Source organism: Pseudopodoces humilis, chromosome 4 (genome assembly GCF_049639895.1).
Source record: "Pseudopodoces humilis isolate 2021_Gansu_Grassland_sample_001 chromosome 4, ASM4963989v1, whole genome shotgun sequence".
Classification (NCBI taxonomy): Eukaryota; Metazoa; Chordata; class Aves; order Passeriformes; family Paridae; genus Pseudopodoces; species Pseudopodoces humilis.
Genome location: NC_142203.1, coordinates 24,955,207 through 24,982,109, shown reverse-complemented (window position 1 = coordinate 24,982,109; position 26,903 = coordinate 24,955,207). Strand labels below are relative to the sequence as shown.

Sequence of the window (26,903 nt, the reverse complement as noted above, 5' to 3'; positions counted from 1 at the left end):
TGTTGTCTGATTTTGCAGGGTTTCTGCCATGAGTATGGCATCAGCTGAACCAAAAACAAGAGATAACTTTTCCAAAGGAACCTGCCTTACTGAAGGTAATGAAGCTCAGATGCTGTGTGTTCACATGGTTGGCCTGCATCCCCTGAAGTGTTGTTAGAAAAATAAACCCTCCAGGAAGATCTAGGAAGAGGAAAGCAAAAGACATTCTAGGGGTGAGGGAGCAGGGCTCATATTCAGGTGCAAGATCTCCTCCTTTATCAGTTAGTCATGTACCTATAGGAGCACCGAGTTTGCACAGGCAGCCTGTCTTTACACAGCCTGTTTTTTACTGTGTCTGTTACACACATAAAAATTCAGTCTTGTGGGACTTGATCTAAAACCATTTAGTGCAGATAGGATTATAACACAGAGAACCAGTGATTGCATAGTTCTTCTGGCTACAGGACACATGCTCCTGGCTGGTCAATGCTATTCCAAATACTGTCTGTCAGTAAGAACTCCTGTGAACACTCAGTAAGGGTGTAGTTTTGTTAGCATGTCCTTGTGTTGCCCCAAGTACTCCCCAAGGTGCTCAGACATAATTTCAAATGGAGCATCATCTGGCTCCTGACAGGCAATGCTGGGCAAAGGGCTTTGTGGTTTGGTATGCAGCCACTGAAGTCAGTGATGAAGGCAGGATGGGAATACCCTTATCTTTAAACAGGGCCCATGAGCTGGTGTGGTATTTAACCAAGATCCTAGTCTTTCCAGGACTCTTCTACACTGTCCAAGAATGAAAGGGATAAACTGTTTTCTTTGGGACCAGAAAAAGGCAACTTAGGCAAAAAACCAACTAACTAACCAACCAACCAACCAACCAACCAAAAAAAAAACCCCACAAAAAAACAATAAACAAACCACCAACCAACCAACATGCAAAAAAGCAAACAAAAATCCTCCCCAAAACCAAAACCAAAACCAAAGAAAACAACCCCCCAAAAAACAACAGCAACAAAAAAACACCTCCAAAACCCCATAAGCAATGGTGCTGTATTTCCTGGATGAATTGAAAGCAGGGTAATTTTTATTCCAGCCTTCTGGTGATAGAACACCCTTACAGATGGTAGCTGATACATGCTTGCCATCACAAAACAGCAATTTTATTTCAGTTTTATTTTGTAAGGTTAAGACTCCTTTTCTGCAAGCGTGAGAGCTGCATGCTGCTTGCAGCAGCCATTGCTTTCTGATCTCACTACACATCCAAGCCCTAGAGCAATACATGCTGGTTTTTGTTGTTTATGAGGACAAGGTTGTTACAAATGAAGAGGGGAGTTTTAAACCAGTTTCTGTCTTTTCCCAGGCCTTTGGCAGTAGACTTTTACTGAGGCGGCCAGCACCCCAAAGCCCACCCTCTCTGCAAGTTGTTAATAATGTCTAATTATTTCTTTGACAGACACAAATTTAACAGACATAAGACTTTAACAGATTTACCTACTACACAGGATAAGCAAAGAAACACTACGAGCAGATAATACAGCATGAGAGTGAGGTACCTCTATTACAGCAAGTGAAGAAATAGTATAGATTAGGATTCAGTGCATCTTGCCATCCAGTTTCTGGTGGGGCATACATAGGATCCTTCCTCTCAGTTTCTGGAAAAGTATCCATGGAGATGCATCCAAACTTTGTGGGAGAAGCCCTGCACATTTCCAGGGAGTGTGTAGGAGGTTTCTGTTTCTGTGGAAATTTGTGTAGCTTTTATATTGTACAGCACTGTCTTTCGGTCAGTGATATTTAATTTTTATCTCTCTTGTTGTTTATCTGCTCTCCAGACCAAGATGTTTATTCTCAGCTGGGGGGGTCTCAGCCCTCTTGGTGCCAGAGCAAACCCCTGCCAGGCATTTGTCCCAGCCTGGGTTATCTCATCCATATGCACCAGTTGAGGTGTTGGGGCGGGACATCCTGATACAAAGGTGTGTAGTGGGAAGGAAAGGAAACACTGATACAGACTTTAATGTTTATGACTGCATGTGCTGTGAAGCATTCCTGAAAGGCCACCCATGTACCCTGTTCTCGCTGTTTCTGTTCAGGACTGAACGGCACTATTAAGAAGCTGTCACTGTGCCCTATCAAGTATCAGAGCTCATCTCAAACCAGACACACCATTTTTGAAAATCTGGAATATGGAAAAAGTGGGAACTAGGACTTTATTTCCTAGCACATGATAAACTTTGCCTTGGGAAGCCAGAAGCAATCTAAGTCTCTGTCTCCTGTTGCAGTAACTTGCCTGAGTGATACTGTGATTCAAGCAACACCACCATAATTTTCACACCAAGGACTGTCAGAAGTTAATTAAGTAAAATTAGTTGCAGTGTGAGAATATCAGAGAGGCTGGATCTGTTGTATCTTTCAGGACAACTGATATTATATGTTTAGGATCTTGATTTTAGCAGGCTGTTTCTCAAAATACTCTGGGTACTCTCAGAAGTAGTCCTTGGACGAGATACGGTGAGCCAGTCACAACTCATGAGATGGCAAGCAGTTTGTGGGGAAATGTGGAGCTGAATGTAACTGATCCATGGACTGGGCAGAAGGACAAAGCTCTATGGAGAATGGGTGGGGGACAAGCAGTACCTGAACACTGTGAGAGGGTTGTAGCCAGACCCAAGGGCACAAGAGAGCAAACCTTTGTCAAGAAACTGCTGGTGAAAGCAGCTCATCATTTCCATGACTAGTCTGGCCTCTCAGCAGAATTGTCCACCTAATAACTCACCACACATAGCTCATCAAGTGGCTGCCAGGCTGCACACAGACAGAGGAGGAACATTTGCCATGAGCCAAGGTCTTAAACACAGCTTAGTTTAGAAGAATGCTTGCAGCCTACCTTTCAGATGGAAGGACATCCTGGTTTTGTCCACTGACTAGCTGCAGTGTGCAGAAGAGGAAGCAGGTCCCCTCAGTTCTGTCCTCTGATGGACTTGCACAGCAATGTGCATTTATCACAGTTGCCCTCTCTGTAGGTTTTTTTCCAGCAATCTTTCTTGGAGTCTTCAGGAGGAGACCCTGAGCTCTCAGGGATGTGCACATCACAGAGGACTCCTGTTACAGAAGAGTCCATTGCTCAGAGGATTAGACAATGTGCTTGCATTGTTAGCCTGTGTAGGGCTCATCTGTTTCTCTTTCCAGCTTGGTTTTCTTGCAGTGGGTCCTTCAGCTGGGTTTATACAGCTTCTTTACCTTTTATATACCATATTAACAGAAAAATCTGCAACAGTATAAACTCTTTTTAACATCACATCTTCCCAGTGTGCAGCATTACACCACTGGGGTTGGAGTAACAGTCAGCAGTGGCCAAAAAATTCAAAGGTTAGAAGGAGAAATTCAGCATCTCCCTCCCATTGACCTTGAATATACCACCTTTCCCCTTTTCCTGCCACACTGAGATAGTCACTGTGGGGATCACAGTGCATGGACATTCAGAGCAACTTCTCACTGCTAAATTCACTGGGCTGCAAAATCCCATTAATTTCATCCCTATAAAAAGTAGACTTTAAAGTATAGTAGATATAATAAAATTATAGTGGTATCATAAAAATGCATTACTCTTTCAAAAAGGATATTAAGTGTCTGAACATCTATATTCTCCTTCAATCCTCTGCTTTTAGTTCCTGCCTATAGTACTGAAGCTCTCTGTTTATGAAATGCACCCTGCCTGTCTTCATTTAACTCATGGTATTCATCACGATGCACTTCATCACCGAAGCGACAGAGTCTTGTTTTGTTTTGCTTAACAGGGAGTAGAAAGCGTGAATGGGTGGAAAATGCTACTTGTCCAGCTTGCACAGACACCTGGTGGTGGAGAGATGTACTGGCAGCAGCACAGTGTCATCCAGTAGAGGAATAGAGAGTTTTTCCCTGGTGCCAGGGTCAATTTAAAATGGAAAAACCTTTGCCTTTGACATCCTCCCATGGTTCCTACAGCAAGGCAAAAGACACTGTGTTACTTCCTCTCTATTACTGCTCTGTGTGGCAATACATTTTTAGCTTTTCAGCAACACTAGAGTAACTTCATGTTGGTGCTTCTGAGTTTTCAGCACATAAACTCATGAGAAATCATCAGGGAAAATAATCCCTCTTAAATTCTTCATATTTTGTGAAAAACACATAAGTTCCTACTAATCAGCAATGGTGACAGCGTGTCACTAGGACAAGCTATTTGTATCCCCTTTATTTGTTTTCTAGCATATTCAACTAAGCTCAATAATTAATAATTTAATTCTGATGATGACTTCAAGTACTTGTGTATCAGTGCTGTGAGCCCAAACACCACCAAGGTTCTCCCTGTGCTCTCAGTGTGTGGAGATACTGGTGCATGACCAAAGGACTCAGAGATTACATGGACATCACTAGGGTCAGGAAACTTAGCAGAATACTGTGTTTTTTCAGTGCTGGGAGCCAGCCCTTCTGGTGAAATGAAGCAATCATAAAGTTTAAAAGAGAAGGATTTTCAGCCTTCTTTATGTCCTTGTGTTGTTGGGGATTTTACAAGTTTCTCTCAATAAAACTGTAACCTTTTATAATTTATACCCTGTTTCCTTCATGGTTGAGCCAGTAGCTTTGAAACCCAGGACAATGCTAAAGGTTTCCTTGTACATAACGCTTGTGCACAACCTTAGTCTCATGCTCTGTGTGACAAAATTTCCTGCTGTTACCCTAAGGTATGGTTTCTGCTTCTAGAGATAGCCAATGTAATCTCGAGCATTTGAGAACTTTTCTCCAAAAACGAGCTCCCAGAAACATCAAAAACATCACCCCAAAAATAAGGACTTTGGCTAGGATCCAAAGTATAAAAACCCTGCTCACATTTGTACAACTAAATTTCTCTGTTAGGTTTATCTAAGGTATTGGCAGGCAAAAGCAGCCAAACTGGTAGTCTGATTGCAATACTGACATCTCATGGCTAAAAGAAGGTGCTACTGCTTTTCCTTTTCCCCCTCTTACTCCTCTTTCACCTGAAAAGTATAATTTCCATAAGTACCACATTGCTGTAGAAGTACAGAGTATTACACAAAGTGGTAGGTTACACACATTTGCACACAGTCACACTTCAGTGCAACTGGAACCTTCATTCACTTCAAAAAAACCCAGGAATTTGGCTCCTTTCTTCTGAATCTGGATTTCTACAGCTGGTGCAAAAGTGGCAAGCGAAATGCATCTGATTTGTTTGAACACCCCTTACACCACAGTGGTGCATTGCAGCCTCTTCCCAAAACTCTAAGGCTGCCAAGAAACAGATTTCCGGGGAAGGACAGAAGGTGTTTCAGGGTTCTTCAGAGAGAGCACAGAGAAGCCCTTAACATGTTTTCCCCACATGTGATGCATTTCCTTTCCAAAAGTACCTTGACATATCTCTCCTCTTCCTCTTACTTCAGATCCCAGCAGTGAAGGTGAGTCCCCTGGAGGACTTCTACATCACCATGAAGAAAACAGATAGGTCTGACTCTGTAGCCACATCATTCTGCACTATCCAACAAGGATTGGACCAGACCCTCAAGGCTGCTTTCTCCACCACCTTCAGCAACACCTTCAGCTCTTCCATGAGAAAGCTGAATAATAAGCCTAAGATCTTGAGTAAGGCTGGCATTCTGGTGACTGCTCTCACAATGTCTCCTTCTTCCTTGTTGATGAGGAAGAGGTGTGGAGGACAGGATGCCTGGGAGGTGACAGCCCCATAACCCTGCTCTCCAGTCAGAAATACTGCAGCCAATATCTGAACATGCAAACCTTGCAGGAGCAGGCAGGCATAGAGTTTGATGACACTGAATTGCTCAGAGGCTCCCAGAACAGGTCATTTTTTGCCAGAATGGTAGCAGGAAGCCAGAAAACAGGCAGAATAGACTGTTCTAGCCAGATATCCTATGAGCACAAGCTCTACCCATAGTGCCTTCTCTACAAGTACTCGTGCATACCAGGGCCAAGTCACCCCTCTACCTGGTGGTCTGGAAGTGGGTCAGAGGCTTGAGGAATGTCTGGTATGAGGAGCCAAGGGTGGGGATCTGCTCCCTCAGAGCTGTCATCACCAGGCTGGTGAAGAAACCTGGAGCACTGTGAAAGTTTTTCCATCTTAGCACCTAAGACAGAGCAACTCTGCCCTCTGTCTGCACTCAGCATCCAAAGAAATCTCTCTCTGATGATATAAGTTGAACTGCTTTCAAACAAGAGAAAAAAGTGGAATGACAGGACAGAGGAAGGTGGAATATGCTGTGGCCTCATTTTAGAGATGAATATAATTTTTTTATGAAGACCAGGGGAGCAGTGGTCTCCTTCTTCTACCGGGTCTTCCAAGAAAAGAGCTGCAGGAGAGCTTTTTCCTCACTAATGTATATGATGGATTTTCCTCCCTAGCAAGCATAGCTAGCAGAAAGGAGACTGAGTTTTGGGGACCTAGAATCCATGAAGCTTAAGTGCTTATGTTTTCAGAGCCACTGTACAAAAATTACTTTCTTGTGAATCATGTTTTTTAATGGTTCACAACTTTGTACGCTTGTTCGGTGTATTGTAAATACATTATTTTTCAATACCTGATCATTTACACTGGATCTGTAGGCACTGCTATAAGCTACTACTGGTTTACCAATTAATGAACAAACAGATTAAATTAATTAACAAATTAGTAGCAGGCAAAAAATAGCATCCCCAAAGGACAGCCTTTTCAGTCAGTCATGGATAAATGGTGAGCACTCAAATTAAAACCAGCAGTTTGGGGCTGATGAGGTTTTGAGACATTTTAGAAAAGGCTTTTATATCAGAAGTGAAATGCTCGGTCTGACACCCAAATTATGTAATTTTCAAAAATTGGTGATCAAGTATAAAAATAATTGACCTGAGCTTCTACAGCTATGGCTTGGTTCACTTTCTCTTGAGAAGAAAACTTCATTTCAGCTGGAGGTATGAGCTTTTAAGTCACAAAGATGACCTGGAAGACTTAGCACAGAGCGAGGAGCGATATTTGATGATGTGCAACCGGCTTCTGTTCTGATGGAAAGGTATGGCTGGGTTTTTTCATCTACTGTACTGCAGCACTGTGGAAGGATTTGGTGAGGTTTACCATGCCTGCTATACAGACTAGATTGCTCTAGTTCTGTATTTCACCTCTCCCCTGCCATGTCAGAATAAGCAGAACACTATGGCAAAATTTTTGATCATCATCTGACTACTAATGAGATGAAAATATCTCAACAGATATAGTTGCAACTGGAATCCATAAGTCAACTGGAATCGCTAAGATCCTTGCTCCTTCATCTGAGTTTCGAATTATTTTCAGTTCCAAATCCAGTCCTAATGTAAAGAATTAATGACACAATTCCCACCCATTATGTGAATTATCAACATTATGAGATGCAGGAAAGCTAACACTTGCTGGTAAATAATGCATTATATGTCAGACCAGTAAGAGCCCTAGCTGTGATTCAGTGTTTTGCTTTGTTCTTCAAGAAAATGGTCTTGCTTTCTGAAAAGCTGTCATATTTATAGGGATCTGCAAGGTGTATTTTGTTACTCACTGCAAATATGACTTACGGGGATATTTCTGAAATGAATTTGATTGTCAAAGAGAAGCCTGTAATTTTCACTATACTGTATGCATTAGGAAATCCCATAAGTAGATCTCCTGCCACTTGAAACCAATATTCTAGAAAAGAGTTGACAGAAAAGAAAAACATAGATAAGCGTCAGGGAGGGGGAAGGAGACCCAGCATTGGCTTTCATTGCTGTATCAAAAGCAAGCAAGAAATCTACACTGACATATCTACATGAATCTACAATGGTGTATTTATATGGAATGCACAATGCATACTGAACACACATTGGGAGGCAGTGAATTCCTGTCTGATGGAGATTTATGTCCTCTGAGTGAGGGGAAAAGTCCTGTATGAATTCTTATTCAGTGTGAATACTGAGAGGAGATTAAGCCTCCTCCAGTTTGGCATTATGCTTGTCCTGATCATGCACAAAAATATTCACCAGAACAGAATAGGCATTTTCCTGACACATCTTTCTCCACCTCCCTCTTTGGAACTGATCCTCTGTAGACAGACACTGAATTCATTGGTTTGGACAAAACCAGCCTTATTACCTTAAGGGCCAGGGCCTATGTGAAACTGTGGGTCCGCTTGGGTTCCAAGTATTTTTCCACCATTTATCCCAAGGGAAGGAACTCCAGTCAGACTGAGAGAATTGCCTTTGCAAGCATGAATCCAGGCACTTTCCTGTGCTATGGAGGTCAGGTTCACATTCCAGGCCTGGACAGAGCAGCACAAAAACTGCTCCTGTGTGGTGAACCTCTGGGGTTTCTGGTTGCCTTCTCAGATAGTCTGAGAAGCACCAGCAGAGAGTAAGACTATTTTGAAGTCCCAAGGCATCCCTTGGAAAGTGAGAACTAGAGCCTCACTCAGCTCATCTTGTATGTAAGGTGACTTTTGCACTTCCCAGCACAGAGCTGGAGTGTGAGGCTCTTTCAGAGGAGCAGAGACTAAGAACTCACCACAGCTATCATTGGATTGAGCTGCTCCCACGTGAACAGCACAAACCCATGTTCCAAGACAGCAATTTCATCTCATCTTGTAGCCCCATGGCCCACGAAAGAAACCTTTTTCCAGTCACCACTCATCTGCTTTACCCCTTTTCTCTAACCCTTACTGTCCAGTAGCAAAAATAAGTTTCTGGGAGGACTGTGCCAATTAGTTGTCTTCCACTGGATCAGAGCCTGAGGATGTGGCAAACTAACCACATATTTACCAATGCAGGATGCAGGTGGTCTCTGGATTAGAGCAGGGGAGCCTTCCTTACATCCCCTTGTCTTAACCTGTCGCCTTACAGAGCTCTGGACTGAGATATTTTGGTGTGTGCTTTACACAACAACAATAGGTGCTGTTGTTGCTTACCTGGTCTTTACCCGCAGGTAGCATCCCTCACTTATGTCATCAGGCTTCTGTTCAGGCTGGAATCAGCCAACATTTCGTTTGACTCAGCTTGCTAGACTCTTCACAATCTATGTCACTCTTCAATAATAATAGAACTGTTTAAATGCTGTAAAAAACTCCCCAACTTCCTCCTCAATGAATCTGAGTACTTTAGGGTGATACTGAGCTATCCAATAGTCATGATCTTTCTCAGCTGAACATACTCTGAGGGTTCCCAAAAGTAACTTTCTGGTCCTAGTCTTGTTTGCATCTGTCAAAGAATGCAATTATGTCTTGTTTAGTACTGAAATAGAGCTTCACACTTGCTGTGGCATAACCAAATAGCTGAGGTAAGGGATATTGCAAGGAAAGAACACTAATGGGAGGGAACGAAGAAATGGAACTGGAGTAGCAACACAGTCTAACTGAGAGAGATGAATGTGTCAAGAGGAAAAAATGGAGGAAGCCTTAAGAAAATGCTGACAAGACTTAAAAAGGACAAAAAGGTTATAATAAACAGGCCAGCTAGAATCACACATCACACTAGTGTGGAAAGGCTAAAAAGTAATAAGGAAACAAGAATCACCATGCTTCCTGTCTGCTTTAGGGCTCTGTTGCTATACCGAGTTGTCTTCACCCATGCTTAGGGAACCAATTTGCTGACTTAAGACAGGGTATGACTGAGGTGGGATTTTGGATAAGGAAAAATTTATTAAGTTTTAGACTTTCCACTCTCGGTTGAATATCACCAGCTATCCTTAACATATGTCTGCACCACCAGAAAGCTGTGGTGAGTGCTGCTGGACTCACACTTCCTTCTTATTTACTGCAGGGATTAGGAATCGTAGAGACATCTCTGAATCTCTGCCCCTGAGTTTATCAGTGGAATAAGGTACAAAGGAACATGGGGGATATTTCTATAAATGGAAATATTTTTTTTGTGTTTACTCTAGCAATGCTTAGCTGAAATGAAGATCACTGCCAAAAGCTGAACCAGCAGTTATTTGTGCCTATAAATGACTACCTGTGCTTAGGAACCTGTCTTAGGTAAGGATGCTGCTGTGTCAGGTGATGAGCAAACCCATCAAAAAAAGATTGTCTATCCAAACCGACAGGTTAAGTAGGCATGTTTGCTGACAGAGCAAACTGACCAGCTCAAGGTATGAAATTGAAAGTGATTAGGCCTGAATCTGACAAAACCAATCTGTGTGTGAGTGGGAGACTGGGACATATACACAGGCCCAGCTCAGAGGGAAAAGGTCAGCCTTTGCAAACCTCAAAGTCCAGGGAAGCAGGCTATGCTTAGAATGGAGCAGCTTCAAACCAACCCTAATATGTGCAATGTATGTGCATAATGAAGGTGGCATGTGAGCTTGTGATTTGTACTTTCTAGGTAGATTTTGAACAACTTTCGGACCTTACGTACAAGATCTTCATGAAAGAAGAAGCATCCACTGACACCAAAGTATCCAGATAAGAGACCTTAATGAGAACATGTTGAGAACTATGTCACCACCTTTCATAATTCAATGCTGGAATGAACCTGGAAGAGTGGAATAGCTGAGGAAAGTAATTTCCTCACCAGTAGTTTAACAGATTTTTTCATAATGTCTCACTGAAATAATCAAGCTTTCTCTATTTAATACATTAAACTTTCTCTCTAAAAAAACAATATTCAGGGAAGGAATGTAAAACTCATTTCCCCAAAAACATGTATCATTTGGTTCCTTCTATGAAGAACAAAAACTAGGAAACAGAAGAGTGTTGTTCTTATTGTAAAATGCCTGAGGCGAGCTCTGTACTTCCAATAAATGCAGAAACTCACTGAGCAAACTATTAACCTAACAGCATGTGAAAACTACTTCACTGACTAGCTGTCAAAGTTACTACAGAAAGCTCTGTATTTTAGCCCTCCAAAAGTGTTCCAGAACGCACTGATTACCAGGCTTTCCAGACACAAGGGTGTTACTGGCAGGTGCTATAGAATTTTCCCTGTGTGTTAGCAAAACATAAATCAAGCACACAGAGCTCTGGATGGGTGCAATTTTCCAGCTGGGTGTCAGACAATCCCTCCCACATTCTCCACCTCCTCCTTCAGAGGTGGCTGTGCACACAGACCACTCAGCAGACCAGCTGCCTTCTATTAACTTTTCCTTTAGGATTCATGTGTTTTTTGGTTACCGTATGTTCCCCAAAACACGGGAATCAGCTTCAGTTTCAGCAGGACTGACTGTCTGTCCTTCAAAAAGGCCTGCTATTTAAGCTGATTTGTCAGGAGGAATTGTCACTGCTGTAAATTTCACCAACAGGAATCATCGGGTTGCTTTCTCAGCTGTTCTCTTGATTTTGAATGAATTAGCTACCATAATGCTTAAGAGGATACACCTTATGTGAGACAGTCACTGCCTGCTCCTGTCTGTGACTGCATACCATGCTGTTTTAGGCCCATTCCCCACTTCAGCCCTTGTGCTCTGCCCCTACAATACTGCAGATTCTCTGAGAGAAGCCATAAAAAGCAGTGCACTCTTAAGATGCCATTGTCTGCATTTCCTTTCATCAGTTCATGTTCCCTGTAAACTGGCTGATAATTGTCATTTTCCTCTTCTATAAAGAGGCTGGGAAAAACCCGGTCTCTTCATTCATTTCTCCAAGGCTTGGTTGGAGCACTAACTTCACTGCTATGCTGGAAGACAATAAATGACCTCTAGCCTTTAAGTTACAAAGGTGATTTAGTAAGAGCCTAGAGCCATCCAAAGTGTGTACCTCAGACAGGGATCCTTGTCCATGAACAGTGCTACCCAGATGTGTCCACAGGACAGAAAATTACAGCTGGATTGTCCACTGCTGAAAGCACATGAAAGCAAAAGCAGCATTTACCAATTCTGACCTCCTGACTGAGCACATCAAAGCAATTAGGAAGATTTAGGCAAGCCGCACCAGGGGGTGTAACTTCTTTCCATTACTGTGTTTCATGAAGTATTTTGTGTTCTGATATAAAGTCGAATAAAACATCAGGTACTATTGATCAGTTTCGTATCAGTGCTTCTAGAAGCTCAGCAGAATGAAAATACTAAGGAAAAAGGGGAGAGTAAAAGCACACATGGTAGGCAATCACACATGATTTTTTAGGCCAAGCTTCCTAACTTAAACCAGAGCATTTTCCAGAGCATATAGTGGTGGAGAAATGGTGGGTGACTTTAGAAAACCAAGATTTGAAGAGAATTGTCTAGTGGAAGAAAAAGATGACAGAGCTAAGAAACAATCTGTGGTTCAGTTCTTTTAGTGCTTCAGTACATCTTTGACCCCTTTACTTCATCTCTTATTGAGAGATTACAACTCTGCCATCACTCAGAAAATGTGATCTCATGGTGTGTTAGCCCAATCTATGAGCTACTTACACCCCACCATTCAGCTCTAACAGACTCTACACCAACTTCTGGCGAGTGGAAGGGCCAATGTCTACTGAAGCAGATGAAATAAAATTACTTGAGTCACGTGTGTTGAGGTACACAGGTCAGCACTACATTACAAGGCTTCAGTTTTCATGTCAACAACTTTGTTACTGCCAGAAGCAAGACATCCCAGGCACTTCCTGGTTCACATGTATTCTAACTAGTAATGATTTGAATTTGAACATGCGATTCCAAGAGGGGAAAAGGGTTTTGCTGAAGTTCCTGTATAGGGATAGACTAATGTGTCCAATACTGAATAACAGTAGGAAAGAAAGAGTGGCAAGACAAACTGATACATCTGACAGTAATTGCTCCAGTCTGTCATTTCTAAGATAGGTGCTTCCATATATGTAACTTGTGTATTTGACAGTTAATCCTATCTACATGTATCATCAAGACCCTCACAACTCCAAGGAATAATGTGAGACATTGTAATTTAAAAGTATCACAACAGCTGTGTTCATTCCCCCTCCTCCCCATTAAATACATTCATTCTTGAGCTCAGGCCCTGAATTTCCAAAAGCAATACCCAAGGTGAAAACAACACAGCCAACAAGTGTTAACTCCTTCAGAGGAGCAACTGTAACTTTACAGTGGAGAAAGATGATTATTGTTGCATTGCCTGGATCACCTGCAGTCTGTAAAACTGAACTGACAGATTCTTAGCATAGAGCTCCTTTAATGTTAAATTCAACTGAAATATAAAAATCCATGCTTTCTGCTGCATTTGCTTTAACACCTTTGCCTTCATATGTTTCCAGGTTGGGCAGATTCATAGCTGCCTCCTGTACACTGAAATTTGCACATCTTTTTCTTCACAGCATCTAAGATATGCCACTCCCACTGCAGAATAATGAATAGTCAGGACAATTTCATATGGTAATTTCATATGCACTTTTGGTATTTAAAAAGCTACACAGAGCCAACCACTGAAAATAGAAGTGACTTCTTTCTCCACTGCCCACAAAAACCACCATCATTCCCATGACTCATCACATCAGAACCCAGAAAAAAAAGCATATGGTATGAATAGTTCTTGTTAAAATTGCACATCTTTAAGCTCTATCAGGCTGGGTCCAGAAGATCCTCCTTCCTGAAAATGTTTCGGTATGCTCCAGTTTCTGCAAAGGCCTGAGGTATATGAAAGCAGTGGCATTTTCCTCATACCTTCACCCATCTCTTGGTAATTATTCTATATTCAAGATTACTGCAAATAACAGTGAAATATGAAGAGATAGTTCAGTAGTGCTTTTTGGGTTCAATCCCCTGCATACAGAAACAGAATACCCTAGATGCCTCAAAGGAAATGCCAACTACAACCCTGGAAACTTCTGGAAAATGGGACAGCTAAATTTCTGCAAAGGACAGAGCTGCTTCAATTGGGCACCAGTTTAACAGATACCTTCTGATTTACCATTCTCATGTAAGTTTTCCTGTTCTTTTCTGTTTTCTAGAACTTGTCTCCATAGGCAAAGCAATCAATGTAGCAGCATAACTGTATAAGCAAAGCTATGGAGATATACAATAGTCTATGTAAGGACTATTTTTCACTCTTATGTTACTTATATATCCTGGTAGCACAATCACAGTTCCAAAATAATTCACCTTAAGATCAACAGATCTTCTTTCAGCAAGACGCTGGAATTGTTTACCACAGATTAAAACACCAAAGCAAAAAGTGAACAAAAATAAGACAGTGAGTCTTGAAAAAGGCATGACTAGAAAAATTTGACCTTTTAAATGGAATTGTCTTTGCAGACAGCACTTTCCATCTGAAATGTCCAGAGAACTTTTGACTTTTTGTCTGTAAAAAGACTATTAGAAAAGTTTGCTTTTTTCCCCACTTTAATACATTTTTGTATTTCACAAAACAAGGTAAGAGGCAGGCACACTGTAACTAAGAACTTGAGACCAGATGATGCTACAATGGCAAACAGTACACTAGAAATGTTCCTGCATAGGAGAGGGTGGGGAGGAAGACTGGCTGATGCATTAGACAAATTCGTGTCTGTTTTGATGGACAGAAATAATTTTCATTATTCACTACAAAAATCATACCTCTACATAATAAACACAAATGCTGACAGATTGTGCATCTCTTGGTGACTCTGGTTTGGACATTTATTTAAAGGAAGCACTGAAACACGGAAGAGCAAACCCCGTGTACTTCAACTCCAAGAAAAGTCTTGCATTTGACTTTGACCTGACAGAGGAACAGAAATACAGGATAAAAAATTTTCAACACTACTTCCCCATCACTAGAGCTCACACTCCTGTATGGCATTTGCAAAAACCCAGAAAAAAGTAGGTTTTAAGATACATAAAGAAATTAAAAGGTCAGACAGCTATGGATAAATCAGATCTTGAATTTCTGAGACAAACAACATTCTTCATTCTGCCTCAAGTCGAGGTAACACAGGAAGAATAAGATTCCCAAATGCAGAGTCTTGAGTTATGAAGTATCCTGAGGAGTGTGCATGTGCATGCTGGAAAGAGAAAAGCATTTGTTAAAGCGTTACTCCTTACAGCACTGACATGACTTAAGACTTCATGGGTTCTGCAGCATTAATTACTTCTTTCTCCCAGTATGCTCTTTAATTCTGATAGTCAAATTCAAACCCAGCATTTTAGATCAGCCACATCAGAACAGGGCCCATCATGACAATTAATTTGGGTCATTCTCTCCTGCTCTTTTTGGCCAACCCCATGGAGGTGGAGCAAATCAACTCCTGATTGCTCTTCTTTGCCTAGACCCCATGTTTCCACTTCCACTCCCTTAATCAGCCTGCAAGTCTTTGCTGATGACAGTTGCTACATGGAGTGCCACCAGACACACTCCCAAACATGGGATGCCAGGATTCTCCTCATGGGATGTAGATATACTTGTTCACCTGAGGGAGGCAGCTGCTGTATGGCTCCGGAACACCACTGTGAGATCCTATGTACCCTTTCCCAGTTCAAAGGCTGGACTCCAGCAAGTAAAGATGTTCTGCATATTCCCTCCATCCACCACTGGGGAAGAGCCCTGCTGGATCTCAAATTTAGCCTGAGCCTGCCATGAGCCCTTGGAATGATCAAGGCTAACTGGCACAGTGAGCAGCACCAGCATGGCCAGAAAGCCACGGGGAGCTATCTGAGCTCAGTCTGAGATACAAACAGGAGGGAGCTCAACAGAGACACAAAGAGATGGTTGTGGGGCTGGGTGGAGCTCTCCATGCCCAAGGACATGTTTCATCATAACAAAAGGGACTTCACTTAAGACAAATACAGAAATGTGAGATACCTAATCTCTAAAAGGGGCTTTTCAATTTCTCTAGGAGCAGGACTGCTTTCTGAAGGGATGCACATCTAAAACAGAGCCAAACTGAACTCTGACTGTATCAGCTCACCTGCAGTGCAGCCTTCTGCTGTGCTGCAATGTGCTGTTGCTCAGCATGATCACGGAAATCCTTATTCAGAGGTGATCTTGCAAGTGCAATGCTGCAATAAAGAACAAGATGGTATGAAACAGACCACAGCCAAAACATGTTCTTGCCATTCTAGCTGTGGATACCGTGACTTCCTGAACTCTCCATTTCACTCATGGCTTGACAATTATCAGTTACTGTTTGGAATTATTATTTGTAAATATAAGAGAAAAAGGGTAGAAGATAGAGTGACCACAGATGTATCATTTGAGCCATCATAAACAATTCCTGCCAAACTTAACCTGAAACCTATTGTGGATTTTGCCCATGGGTTAAGTCCCACTGAAGTCAATGAAACCACTGGGGTGCAGTATTAGACAATGCAAGGAATTTCTAAAGCAGCTTTGTGCTTTCACCACTGCTCAGTCATTGAGTGACTGTTCTAAACAGCTGTGATAAAGAGAAGCACTAACAAGAGCTCTGCAGACTTCAGTATAAGAACAGGCTTTCGGTGGGGGAAAGCAATTCACTACTTATGATAAAGGAGCTTCCTATTGATTCCTAACTGAAATAATGACCCCTTGATGACAGCTTGGAAGTACCTAAAACTGATCTAGCTTATCTATCTCAGTGCAGCATAAGGTTTCAAATTAAAATTTATTTATGTTTTTTCTTGTCTTTTATACCTTAGGACATGTCTACATTCTTAAACCAAAAAGAAGACATAAAAAGCACCCCAACTCTATACAAGTAACATGGACATCAGGTGAGGGTTGTCATTAGAACTTTATCACAAGACAATTCTCAACTACCTCCGTAATTGTCACTGGAGGCTGCTACTGAAAACCCTGCTCTTAGCAATCACAGAGACAAGACTACAAATGGCAAGGATTCCAAACAGTTTAATCAAATGAATTTTACCAGCAGTTTCAATGTCAACAGCTGATTTGGTAAATCAGTTTTTAAGAAGCACCCATGTTCATGAAAAGATATGCAGCCAAATCTACGCCTAAATGCATAACAAAATCTAAACAATTCAGAAAAATTTTTGCTTACAGCATGTATTAAGGTAAGTTTCACTGCTGGAGAAGAGAACTGCTCAGTTCATTTGAAACACAGTATTTTCAGTGATTTTGGAGGTATTTAATTTGCATTTAATCTGTACCCTCTAATTTTTCAGTAAGATTTCTATAGATAAACTTAAGGCTCCACCATAAGCTGACATTTTTCAAAAGAGGTCTTCTGTTCTTGGATACAGGATTTTCACATGCCAAGGTCAGAAAGCAATTAACTTATTCACCCTTGTGCCATCCCTGCCACTGCTGTGCTTCAAGTACATCAAGCTCTTCCGGTCAAGTTTGCACAGTTTTTATGGTCTCAATTCTGACAACGCTATGGTCTGAGACCTCTGGTACAACATCAAAAAACTGTCAGCTTCTCAAAAATCACACGTCAGCCCACCATGCCAAAGCAGAGAGTCTGACTGCTGCATTGTAGGTTTCACTCATGTCCACCTTCAAAACCAGAAAATTCCAATTCTGCTCAATAGAACACAGATTATATTTCCTTAAAGAAAAAAGGGAGTAAACAAGCAGTCTCTGAAGCTCTGTCAGACTTATAATGAAGCACAGAAACACTGTTGCCAGGAGTCAGGAGTTGTACATATTCTGATTTTCTTTCCAACAATTTTGCTCAAATAATAACCATATACAGTTATAAATAATAGCTTCTTACCTCACTCAGGCAATTTCAAGTATTCTGCATGTTTTTGACATTATGAAGTAATTAAAAGTTTGCAATCTCTTCGCAAAAAAGACACGGGCAGCACTCAGACTGTAGTCAGAATATCTGGCTCTTGTACAGGTGTTGTGGGTTACATTGTGTCTAGAATATGGCACTGCACTGACTTCACACTAACCACAAAGTTCAAGGACCTCAATTTCTTCACATAAATTATTGTGTGATTTTCTAGTTACTGATTTATGACAAAAATCTGATCTTCTTGTCTTGTATGGGAGAAATCCCAGTAATAGCCCTTCAACTCAGATTAGATTATTACACTTTATGGTGTAGAATCATCCCTACAAAACAGCATCTTTTACCAGATTATCTGCTCTAACATAAACTCGCCCTGTCTTGCATGTAGGGAGTTTCAAGAATAACTCACTCCTGCTGTAATTGTTCTTCTCTAAGCACAGAGAATCCTGAACCTAATGGTCTGCTACTTCCATTCCCCAGAGCGTTTCAGCTTAATAATGAAATGTTTTTCAGTGTCTGCTTTCTGATTTTTCTTTATGGTAGGTTTTAATACACCTGAGTAAGCAGATCTGCTTCTCTCATTCTCAAATTTTAATGATATAGGCTAAAATTCATGCTCTGTGAACAATTTTAAATACTAGTACGTTCCTAAAGAGCAATGTCCCTCTGCCTTGTTACGGATGGTCAGAAAACACTTCTGTTAAGTATTATATAAAACGTTTACAGCTCACTAGCTGTTTGGTTTTTTTTCCTTGATGTAATCCGTGATGTCCAAACAGGTCTAAGAACATAAAATACCTGGCTCCAGGGTGATTTGTGGAAGACTGGTTTTGCATAAGTAACTTTCTCTTCTCCTTGTCTAGTTCTGCCAGGATTGCAACCCTATTTTTATTCTGGAAACCTGGTGAGAATGACAGAAAAATATTAGAGATATTTATTTGACTTCTATGGCCCATCTCTAATTCCCAGTGGAATTAGAAGTCCCTGTAGAAAATTATTCTACAATGAATACACTGATTTTCAAAGCTTTGTACCCATTTGAAAAGACTATTATTAAATAGGCTTCATTTTTCAGCATGCAATAGCTTCCATAAGCTACCATGCATATTGATACATTTTAAATTTGAGGCTTTTAACTCAAGTTAGATCCTATCCCTTCCCAAGCCAGCTCTGGAGCTACAATCAAGGTTTACAATCAAATAGCTACCTTCTAAAAAAAGTAGTAAACTTACCAGGTTCTAAATTTAAAATGTAATCACTGAATGTTCAACTCAACAATAGCAATAGAATAATATATGCACAGGCCTTAATTTCTCATGTTAGTGAACTCAAACTGTAACACAAGCATATGTATAACAGGTAAGAATGAACAAATGACTAAGCTTGCACACGTGTTTATACAAACATCTTTCATCCAATCTATGAAGAAAAGTTTAAATATACTGTGTGCTATACACACTACCCTTATTCTGAGTATAATCAAATGCTGGAATACAGAAGTAAAATTAAACTAATAAACTGTCTGTACACAATATAAGAATATAGCCTTCATTTGCTTTCATCATTCTTCCAAAGAGGCCTTGAATACTAGAGAAGGGGTCCAGAAATAGGGTGACTTGAGAGAATTTCAAAAATGCCCAAAATAGTTGCCATCTATGTCTTTTTCAAAGTTGCCTTCTAAATGCGAACATGGCAAAACTCCTACCTACACAGGACTCACATAATAAAGGATCACACTGCAGCCATCAAACAAACCAGATGCACAAGTCCCTGCTGTTGCCTGAACAGCACAGCTGAGGGCAACAGCTCTGGAGCTGACTCTTACATGCCTCTCTGCCACCAAGAATACTCCTCATGTCAGAAATACACCCTTTTTGAATCTCCGATTTGCTGCTGTTCTATAAATAACAAGCTACGAAAACATAATAATAATAATAATAATAATAATAATAATAATAATAAAATACGTAAAATCAAGTTCTCCTTTATTTTCTCCACACCAAAAGTCCAAGATTCCCACTGGGAATTGCTGTGTGCTGTGCCCCTGCCCTGAGAACCATTTTCAAGACAGCACTAGCCCACAAGCTATTAGGAAGGCCACACATGGTAACTCTTAGGGAGAGTATTAGCATGTCAAGGTAAAATGATTTATTTTCAGTAGCTGCACTCAAAGTTCATCCTCTTTGACAGACCTTGGGCTGATGCTCAATTACAGAATCCAGTATACCTTTCATCTGCGTGGCTTAATGAAGGAGACAATTACCAGAGAGAAACCTTCAACTCTAAATAACAATTTGCATCTGTACTTCCTTGCTGTCAACTCACACCTTTGTTGTCTACCATGCCTAAAATGCATACCCATAAACTTCAGTGTCTTCAAGAGTTCTTGAAAGGAGCACAGTCTTTTGATTATATTGTACTAGGGTTTTATGTAAGATCACCCACAATAATTTCGACATTTGTTAATAAGATTTTCAGTTACATTTAATTAACCGGTATTTTTCTGCCCACTAACCTCTTCCTATGTGGCATTAGCTCCACTTAAACTCTGTCAGATCTTTGAAGAGTATTGATTCAGGCCTTTGATCTTTCTCTGCTCTTTGGGTATTGTACACCATCTCTTTGTTTTTGAAGATCTTGCACTTGCAAAGAATCTGAAACCTTAAAACGGAGCTAACGTACAAAGGCTGAAAAATCTTGCCAACAAGCTACGATCTAATATTTCTGAGCTGCAGCTAGCCCAGACTTTACTTTCTTGTAGATTCTGGAGACAACGTGTGGATAGGATGACTGAATCACCTCTTAGAGGGACTGATCTAAAACAACCATGTTTGCATGCTCATTCTACACAGTTTTAATCCAAAAACCTTTATACCTGTCATTTTACTCAGCACCCTTCTAATACTGCTTGCTTATCCTGAACTGAATAAATTTAAATGCATGTTTGGATTTCAGAAGATATGATAAAGGAAATAAAAAGGAGACCACTTTTTAATGTAAGTTTGTGATCTAAAAATATAAATATTAAATATGCTTAAATTTATCATGAAGCAGATGGTATGATTCAGAAAAGCCTGAGACATTTTAAATGCTGTTTTTAAACTGTGATCAGAAACTGTAGAAGACTCTGTCTTCTATTTTGAGTCTTGTTACAGTATCTTATGGAAGAAACTCTAAAGGTATTCAGAAGAAACCCAAGTATTTTTTCTTCTCTTATACCTCTACTGAGAGTTTTGTGGTGTGTTTTTTGTTTTGATTGTTGTTTTTGTTTGTTTGTTGGCCAGGTTTTTTGAAGCAGTATTTTCCACTAGAATTTAGACAGTGCCCATCAGCAACCTGTGGTGCTGAAAAAGTCAGTTGTTTATGATAATTTGTTATTGCTAAGGAGAAAAAAGCCTGTTTAAGACAATGGAAGAGCACATTCAACATTACACGTTAGTACTACTCAGCTGAGCAAAGTGAAGTTCCTGTAACTCCACTTTGTAAACTGTCAGTACCACAAGGTAAACTCCTTAAACATGCAAAGTAAAGCCTGTTCATTTAAAGGCTAACAATGGAACGGGTGGAACATGAGAAATCCATCTTACAGAGAAGTTCTGCCATTCTTCCAAAGTAATCAACCATATCTGGCAATACATAAGGAAGACTTTCCTTTAGATTCTTCCCTATCAAGGAACCCTAAATGCTTTCATAAAGACCAACTTGAAACCACAGCAGAAGCTTCCTGCTTCAATTATAAATAAGACTAATTTTTCATCTGCAGATTTGTCTGTTCTGCTTTCTAGTACTAAAAATGTGGACATGCAAAAATCAAAAGCCGTCCTTAATACAGACCAGATTCTCATCTATGAAAGTGTGTGCAGATTTTCAAACACAGGAACTTCCTAATAGAACTTTAAATTTAGACTTCCCTTCACTGGGCTGAGTTGCACTAATTTTTGAGTTCAAACAGTTCAAATATTGCAGTTTATTAATATTTTTCTCTGCTTTGCTGACGTAAGTCCTGACACAAAATGACCTGTTCAAGGCAGCTAAACAGATTAACGGCAGTGTCAGATGTCAAACTGAGCACCTAGAACTTCAGATTACTCTCTAACGTAGCAGATTCAGGACATTTAAAATTTAAACCTTACTGACACCTCTATTTCTGACATCAAGCATTTTATCTGTGCAGGACCAGAAAGATTACTTGCTCCTATTTTCTGCGCATGAAAGGCAGAAAGCCAAAGAAAGCTGAAACCTTGTTGCTGAAACTGGCAGCTTTAAGAACACACAGCAAGCCTCTCTCTTTACCCTAATCTCAACATCTCACCTACAACCCTATCTAACCATTACCTACGCTATTTAGTTCTTCTAACTAACTCTGCATGGCAAACAACAGCATTACCTTTATCTATTTTTAATTTTTTGCTTTTCATTGATTATATTTTCCTTGATCTGTTTCCTTGATCCTTCTGTAAGTTGTTGCTTCATATTCACAGCACACTTAAGTCTTTTTCCAAGATGCACTATTTATCATTTGTCTGTAGTAGTGTAACAGCACTGAAGAGCCCTCCATTACTTTGTGTCCACTATACACTTTTATACTCAGAAAATGTTTTCAAAGCTGTATGTCAGCTCAAAGATCTGAACGTTGAAAGGCACTGCATTTTGTCCTGCCTGCTCAATTCAGAAAGGATTTAAAGCAAGTTCTTTACTGAAGCGTATGTTTCTATAAATGGCAGCATTCATGAAGTAATTTTTAAAGTAACCTTTTAAAAAGTAGAATCTAAACACCTTATTAAACACAAGCCACTTGTGGAAAAAAAATGGAGTAATTCTGTTTTGGGTTCTCTTCTGCTTATGATGACTGGCGTCTCAAAACATCATCTAATAGTCTGCTGCACGCCAATACTCTCAGTAACAATTTACATCTGGATATGCTTTCATACACTTTGTGTTACAATGAAACAAAAGGTGTAGCGGTTATTCAGTAAATTGAATTACTTAAAAATACACTAGTATTTTGTCTGTGCCTCCAGAAAACAGCTACATACATAGCTAAATATAAGTAATTGACAGCTTTATGGCTTCAAAGTTCTCCAGTAACTATGCTAACACAAAGATCAGACTCAGATGGGGAAGAGCAAAGTCCATAGATGATAATGTAATTCAATGCAGAGCAGCACAATCTTCCTTTTCAGACTTGGTGAATGTAAGAGCCAACTCTAGCTGCTTAGACTGAATGCCTCCACATACATTTAGGACAAAAACATAAACAACTTTCAGGATATAAAGAGACTCTAGAACTGTTACAGCCTGAAACTTAGAATTCTGTTCATATTTCAAAAGCTTCTTCTTCCAACATACGAGAGCGCTTATCTTCTGAAAGGTTCAGCCCTGTCTGAAACAGAATCTGTATTTTTCCCACCTCTGAGGACCGAAAGGAGAATTCTGTCCTGAGTTGCATTTCTTTCATGTCAGAGAGCTTCCTCTAGTAGGACTCACAGCGTGGTTAATTCAGTTACACACAACATATGCTTTGGCTTTGCTGCACACAAGCAGAGGCATTATACAAGAGCAGCCTAATGAGTGCATGTTGCCCAAGTACTCTGAAGTACTTTGGTAGAAGCAGTGTATTCCTGAGCATCTGGAAGTATTTGCTGTAATTAAGAAGCTGACTTCCACCCCTCAAAGTGTCTCACTCTGGTCAATGAGCTCATATGGTGGGCAATGCACAGCATGCAGGGAAGGCTTCCACTGCTTTAAAATGCCACAGTCAGTCTCGTGCTACCAGTTCTGTCTGATACTAATGGACTGAAATAAGGCTTTTCATTCAATTCTTGTTTTTCTGCACTCATATGCAACTCACCACCAAGAGAGCTTTTCTAAGAGGCCAATTAATAAAAGTCTGGTTCACAATATCTTAACTTTTATAGTCCAAGTCTGTAATCAATGGAAAACTCAAATTTACTCCTAAGAAAATACCTGATACCAATCAAAAGAAAAGCAGTACTTCAGTGCAAAACATTCCCATCAGTCTACCTGTGTAGAAGGCTAATGTTTAATTCATCCTTAGAGCTCTGCCTGAGTAAGTGGTAACACTCATAACCCTTCCCATGAGCATTTCAGTAAAATTCTATTCCTTTTCTCCAAGTGAAGAGAATTGATTGCTTGAACAGTAATACATATGCCACGAGGCAAGCTAAAAATGCAGTGTTTGTCACAGTCCTTTTCACTACTAGACTGCATCTAGGCGACACAGAAGCCCCGAAATGTTGCTTATATGAGCCTGTTCCTTTCTAATTTTTAGTACTATTTATAGGCTTATTTGGTAATTAAATTTTATAGTGTTTCTTGTCTGCTTAGTGCAAAAAATTTTCATATGATAACTATACTGTTCCTTTAATGAGTCTGTGAAGAATACCTCAAACATAGAAGATTCCAAGACTCTACGAAATTATAAGACAATGGAGTCAGGAGGGAAGGTATTCTGACACTAAAATCCCATCTCTCAGTAAACCAACATATTTAAGAAAAAGCAGCTTTTAACTCTCTATGACAATATTCTATTCCTTGCAATGATGCTGATTCGGTATTCACAGAAAAAAACCCCAATATTTATCATGTATTATGTACCAAAAACTTTCTCAGAGTCAAAATCTGCAAACAGACAACTCTGCAATCTGCAGTACTCCTCTCTCAACACCTCGCAAAATCTCAGTAAGCATTCCAGAAACTACCTCCTTTTCATCAAGTAGCAAGTAAAATCTGTTTTGGACCCACACGAGTCATGTGACACCACCTGAAGTATCATCCAGCAACACCCAGGTTTGCAGAACTGCTTGAGGTAAGGACACATACACACACATGCAGAAAGTGTCCACTTGCTGAGAAACTGAACCCAGAATTAATTTCTCATAACCAAGTAAGGGAAGAACCATCCCTGAGATGGTTTTTCCCCAGCTCTTCCATATAAGAAATACCTTTGAGTTCCCCTAAGGTTTCTAGAAAACACCTCTAGAGGGCGATTTAAGATCCTACTTCAAATTTACTGGGTGACATCCCCAGACCCTCAGCCCCCTCTAAAGCACATGCATTGCCTGGATAGATGGACCATTACTAAGATTTTTATTATTTTAATGATGTAATTGAGATGCTTCTTGGTATAAAGGAACAGTTCATCGCAATTACCACTACGGTTTTAATTGGCTTTTTCTCCTAGGCCTGGTCACTTGCTGCCTGGGACAGATACTACTGTCTGGGTCTTGCTGTTCCCAGCACAGCATGGAATGTATTTAACTTCTGACTGTCCTCTGATGTTGAGTGCAATAGCTGCAAGTCAAGTTCAATGTCAAGTGTCGTAAGTGTCTGAAATAAGTTCCAGGAAATGATCACTGTACCACAGACATGGTCCTAATGCTTGGCACAACATTATGCTCAGTAATTCAGAGCTTCCCAGCCATCAATAATCTTTTTCAGCCATTAAATGTGTGTGTACCTTGTCCCAGAAGAACTGCTGCCATTCTGCTGCTTTAAGCCTCACCTCTCTTCCCTTTCTTCATCTTAAAATAAAATTAATAATCTTTCTTCAGTCATAAAAATAAACTTACAATTACACTGACTTCACTGATATTTTGCATGTCTTTTCCCTTGAATACTTAGATTAAAACCCACCTTGTCCTGAAGGATTTGCTGCCATCCTTCAATGTTTAGCCCTTGTTTTATTCAGCTCGAGTTCAAATCTTTTAACCCCCACAAACACCTGCAAAACAGGCACAATATAAGATAAACATACTCCTTTAAAAGAAGAGCTTGGAATTCAATCTCTTAGAGACTTTACAAACAGTTCGAAAGCACAAGCTGAACACGGCATGTGTGTTGCTTAAAATGTGTTATACAGTTTATATTGTTCTGCATGAAACTTTTGGCTTGAAATACCAAGGGTTGTCCAGATTTTTCAGATTCTAGTAATTTCTATTAGTAGAAGTAGTAGTAATTTCTCGTAATTTCTATTCTAGTAAAAATAATGTATATAATTAGTCATACACCCATTTTCCCAACTGAACTACCTGACAAAGTATGTCAGACTACACTTAAGAATCACATTAAACCTCTGCAGTCATTAAAAGCTGAAGCCTTCGAAGAACCCAGTTTAGGCTCTAACTCAAGAAAAACTGATTGTTTGACAAGAGGCAATTTAAATCCCAGATACAAAGCCAGCCAAAGTTGTCTGCAGCGGTGACAAAACAAAAAAGGAGGCCTGCTCCTCGGTCATACGTCACCTCGGACCACCATCAACATCTGTTTCCATCAAGGTGCCAGGCTTTAAGTGCGGTGGTGAAGAGCTCTGGCTCAGCCAGGCGGAGCCGAGGGATGGGAACGCTGAATCCTGCAGGAAACGTGAAGCATTAGTCGGTCACACTTCCACAGGAGACCGGAAGCCCTCAACCTGTGGGTCCCTGAGCAGCACCGCTGCGGTGAATTAATAACTCAGTGACAGTATTAATTAAGCGCAGTGACAGCGGCCGGGACGGGTCTCTCCAAGAGCCGTGGATAGTGTAACCCACTCCCGCCGCTGCCCTCCTCCCCCCTGCACGGCTCGAGAATGGGCTCTCCCGCTCGCTTTTTCCCTCCCGCCCACAATGGAAGGATGGCCGACCCGGCTCTCCCCAACCCGGCGGCGATGCTCCGCCTCAGCCCGGCCGGCCTGGCTGGACCCCCTGCAGTCCCGCCCGCCCCCCACCTGCCCGGGGGCGCGGGGCCCCGGCTCCTTCTTCCGCGCTCGCCCTTCCCGCAGCGCGGCCGCGCGGCCTCCGCCCCCTGCTCGTGACGCTCGCACAGCGCGACGGCGCTCGCGCCTCCCCTCACACCGCCCGTGCCCTCCTCCCTTCCCGTGCCCTCCCTTCTTCCCGTGCCCTCCTCCCTTCCCGTGCCCTCCCTTCTTCCCGTGCCCTCCTCCCTTCCCGTGCCCTCCCCTCACACCGCCCGCGCCGTTCCCTCTTCCCGTGCCCGGACGGGTCGGGGTTGTGCGTGTGGAGGCGCAGGCAGGCTGCGCAGTGTTGCGTTCAGCAGTAAGGCAGCGTTTGTCTGTGTGCTCCTGCCGTGGGCTTCTGCCTGGGGACGGGAGCAAGCACGAGGGGTTTCACTCTGGGGCCACTGTGGGGACTCCACGCAGCATCGCGGTTAAATAGTAAAAAAAACTCACAAGTGGAAGGGAAGGGGAAACAGAATCAGGTTGGAAAAGACCTCCGAGGTCATAGAGTCCAGCCTGTGACCCGACACCATCCTGTTAACCAGACCATGGCATGAAGTGCCGCATCCACTCATTGCTTAAGACCTCCGTGGACACAGACTCCACAACCTTC

At 41.2% G+C, this 26,903-nt stretch overlaps 1 protein-coding gene across 1 annotated transcript; it reads right to left on the bottom strand.

Moving 5' to 3' along the window:
- Positions 1-14,218: 14,218 nt before the first annotated feature.
- INIP (INTS3 and NABP interacting protein) lies at positions 14,219-26,406 on the bottom strand. Its single transcript, XM_005530770.3, has 6 exons — positions 26,282-26,406; positions 25,821-25,927; positions 25,213-25,300; positions 18,355-18,457; positions 15,781-15,871; positions 14,219-14,877 (listed from the first exon to the last, which is right to left on the bottom strand). The coding sequence occupies exons 3-6, from the start codon at positions 25,235-25,237 to the stop codon at positions 14,782-14,784; spliced, it is 315 nt and encodes a 104-aa protein (XP_005530827.1). The 5' UTR covers positions 25,238-25,300; positions 25,821-25,927; positions 26,282-26,406; the 3' UTR covers positions 14,219-14,781.
- Between the last annotated feature and the right edge of the window lie 497 nt (positions 26,407-26,903).

Bases quoted from the DNA above. Each gene is read 5' to 3' on its own strand.
- INIP (XM_005530770.3), bottom strand. From the start codon at position 25,237: ATGGCAGCAAATCCTTCAGGACAAG. The intron at 15,872-18,354 runs GTATTTTATGTT...TCTTTATTGCAG, and splicing joins ACAAATCACCCTGGAGCCAG to CATTGCACTTGCAAGATCAC. The intron at 14,878-15,780 runs GTGAGCTGATAC...TTCTCTTTCCAG, and splicing joins AGCAGAAGGCTGCACTGCAG to CATGCACATGCACACTCCTC.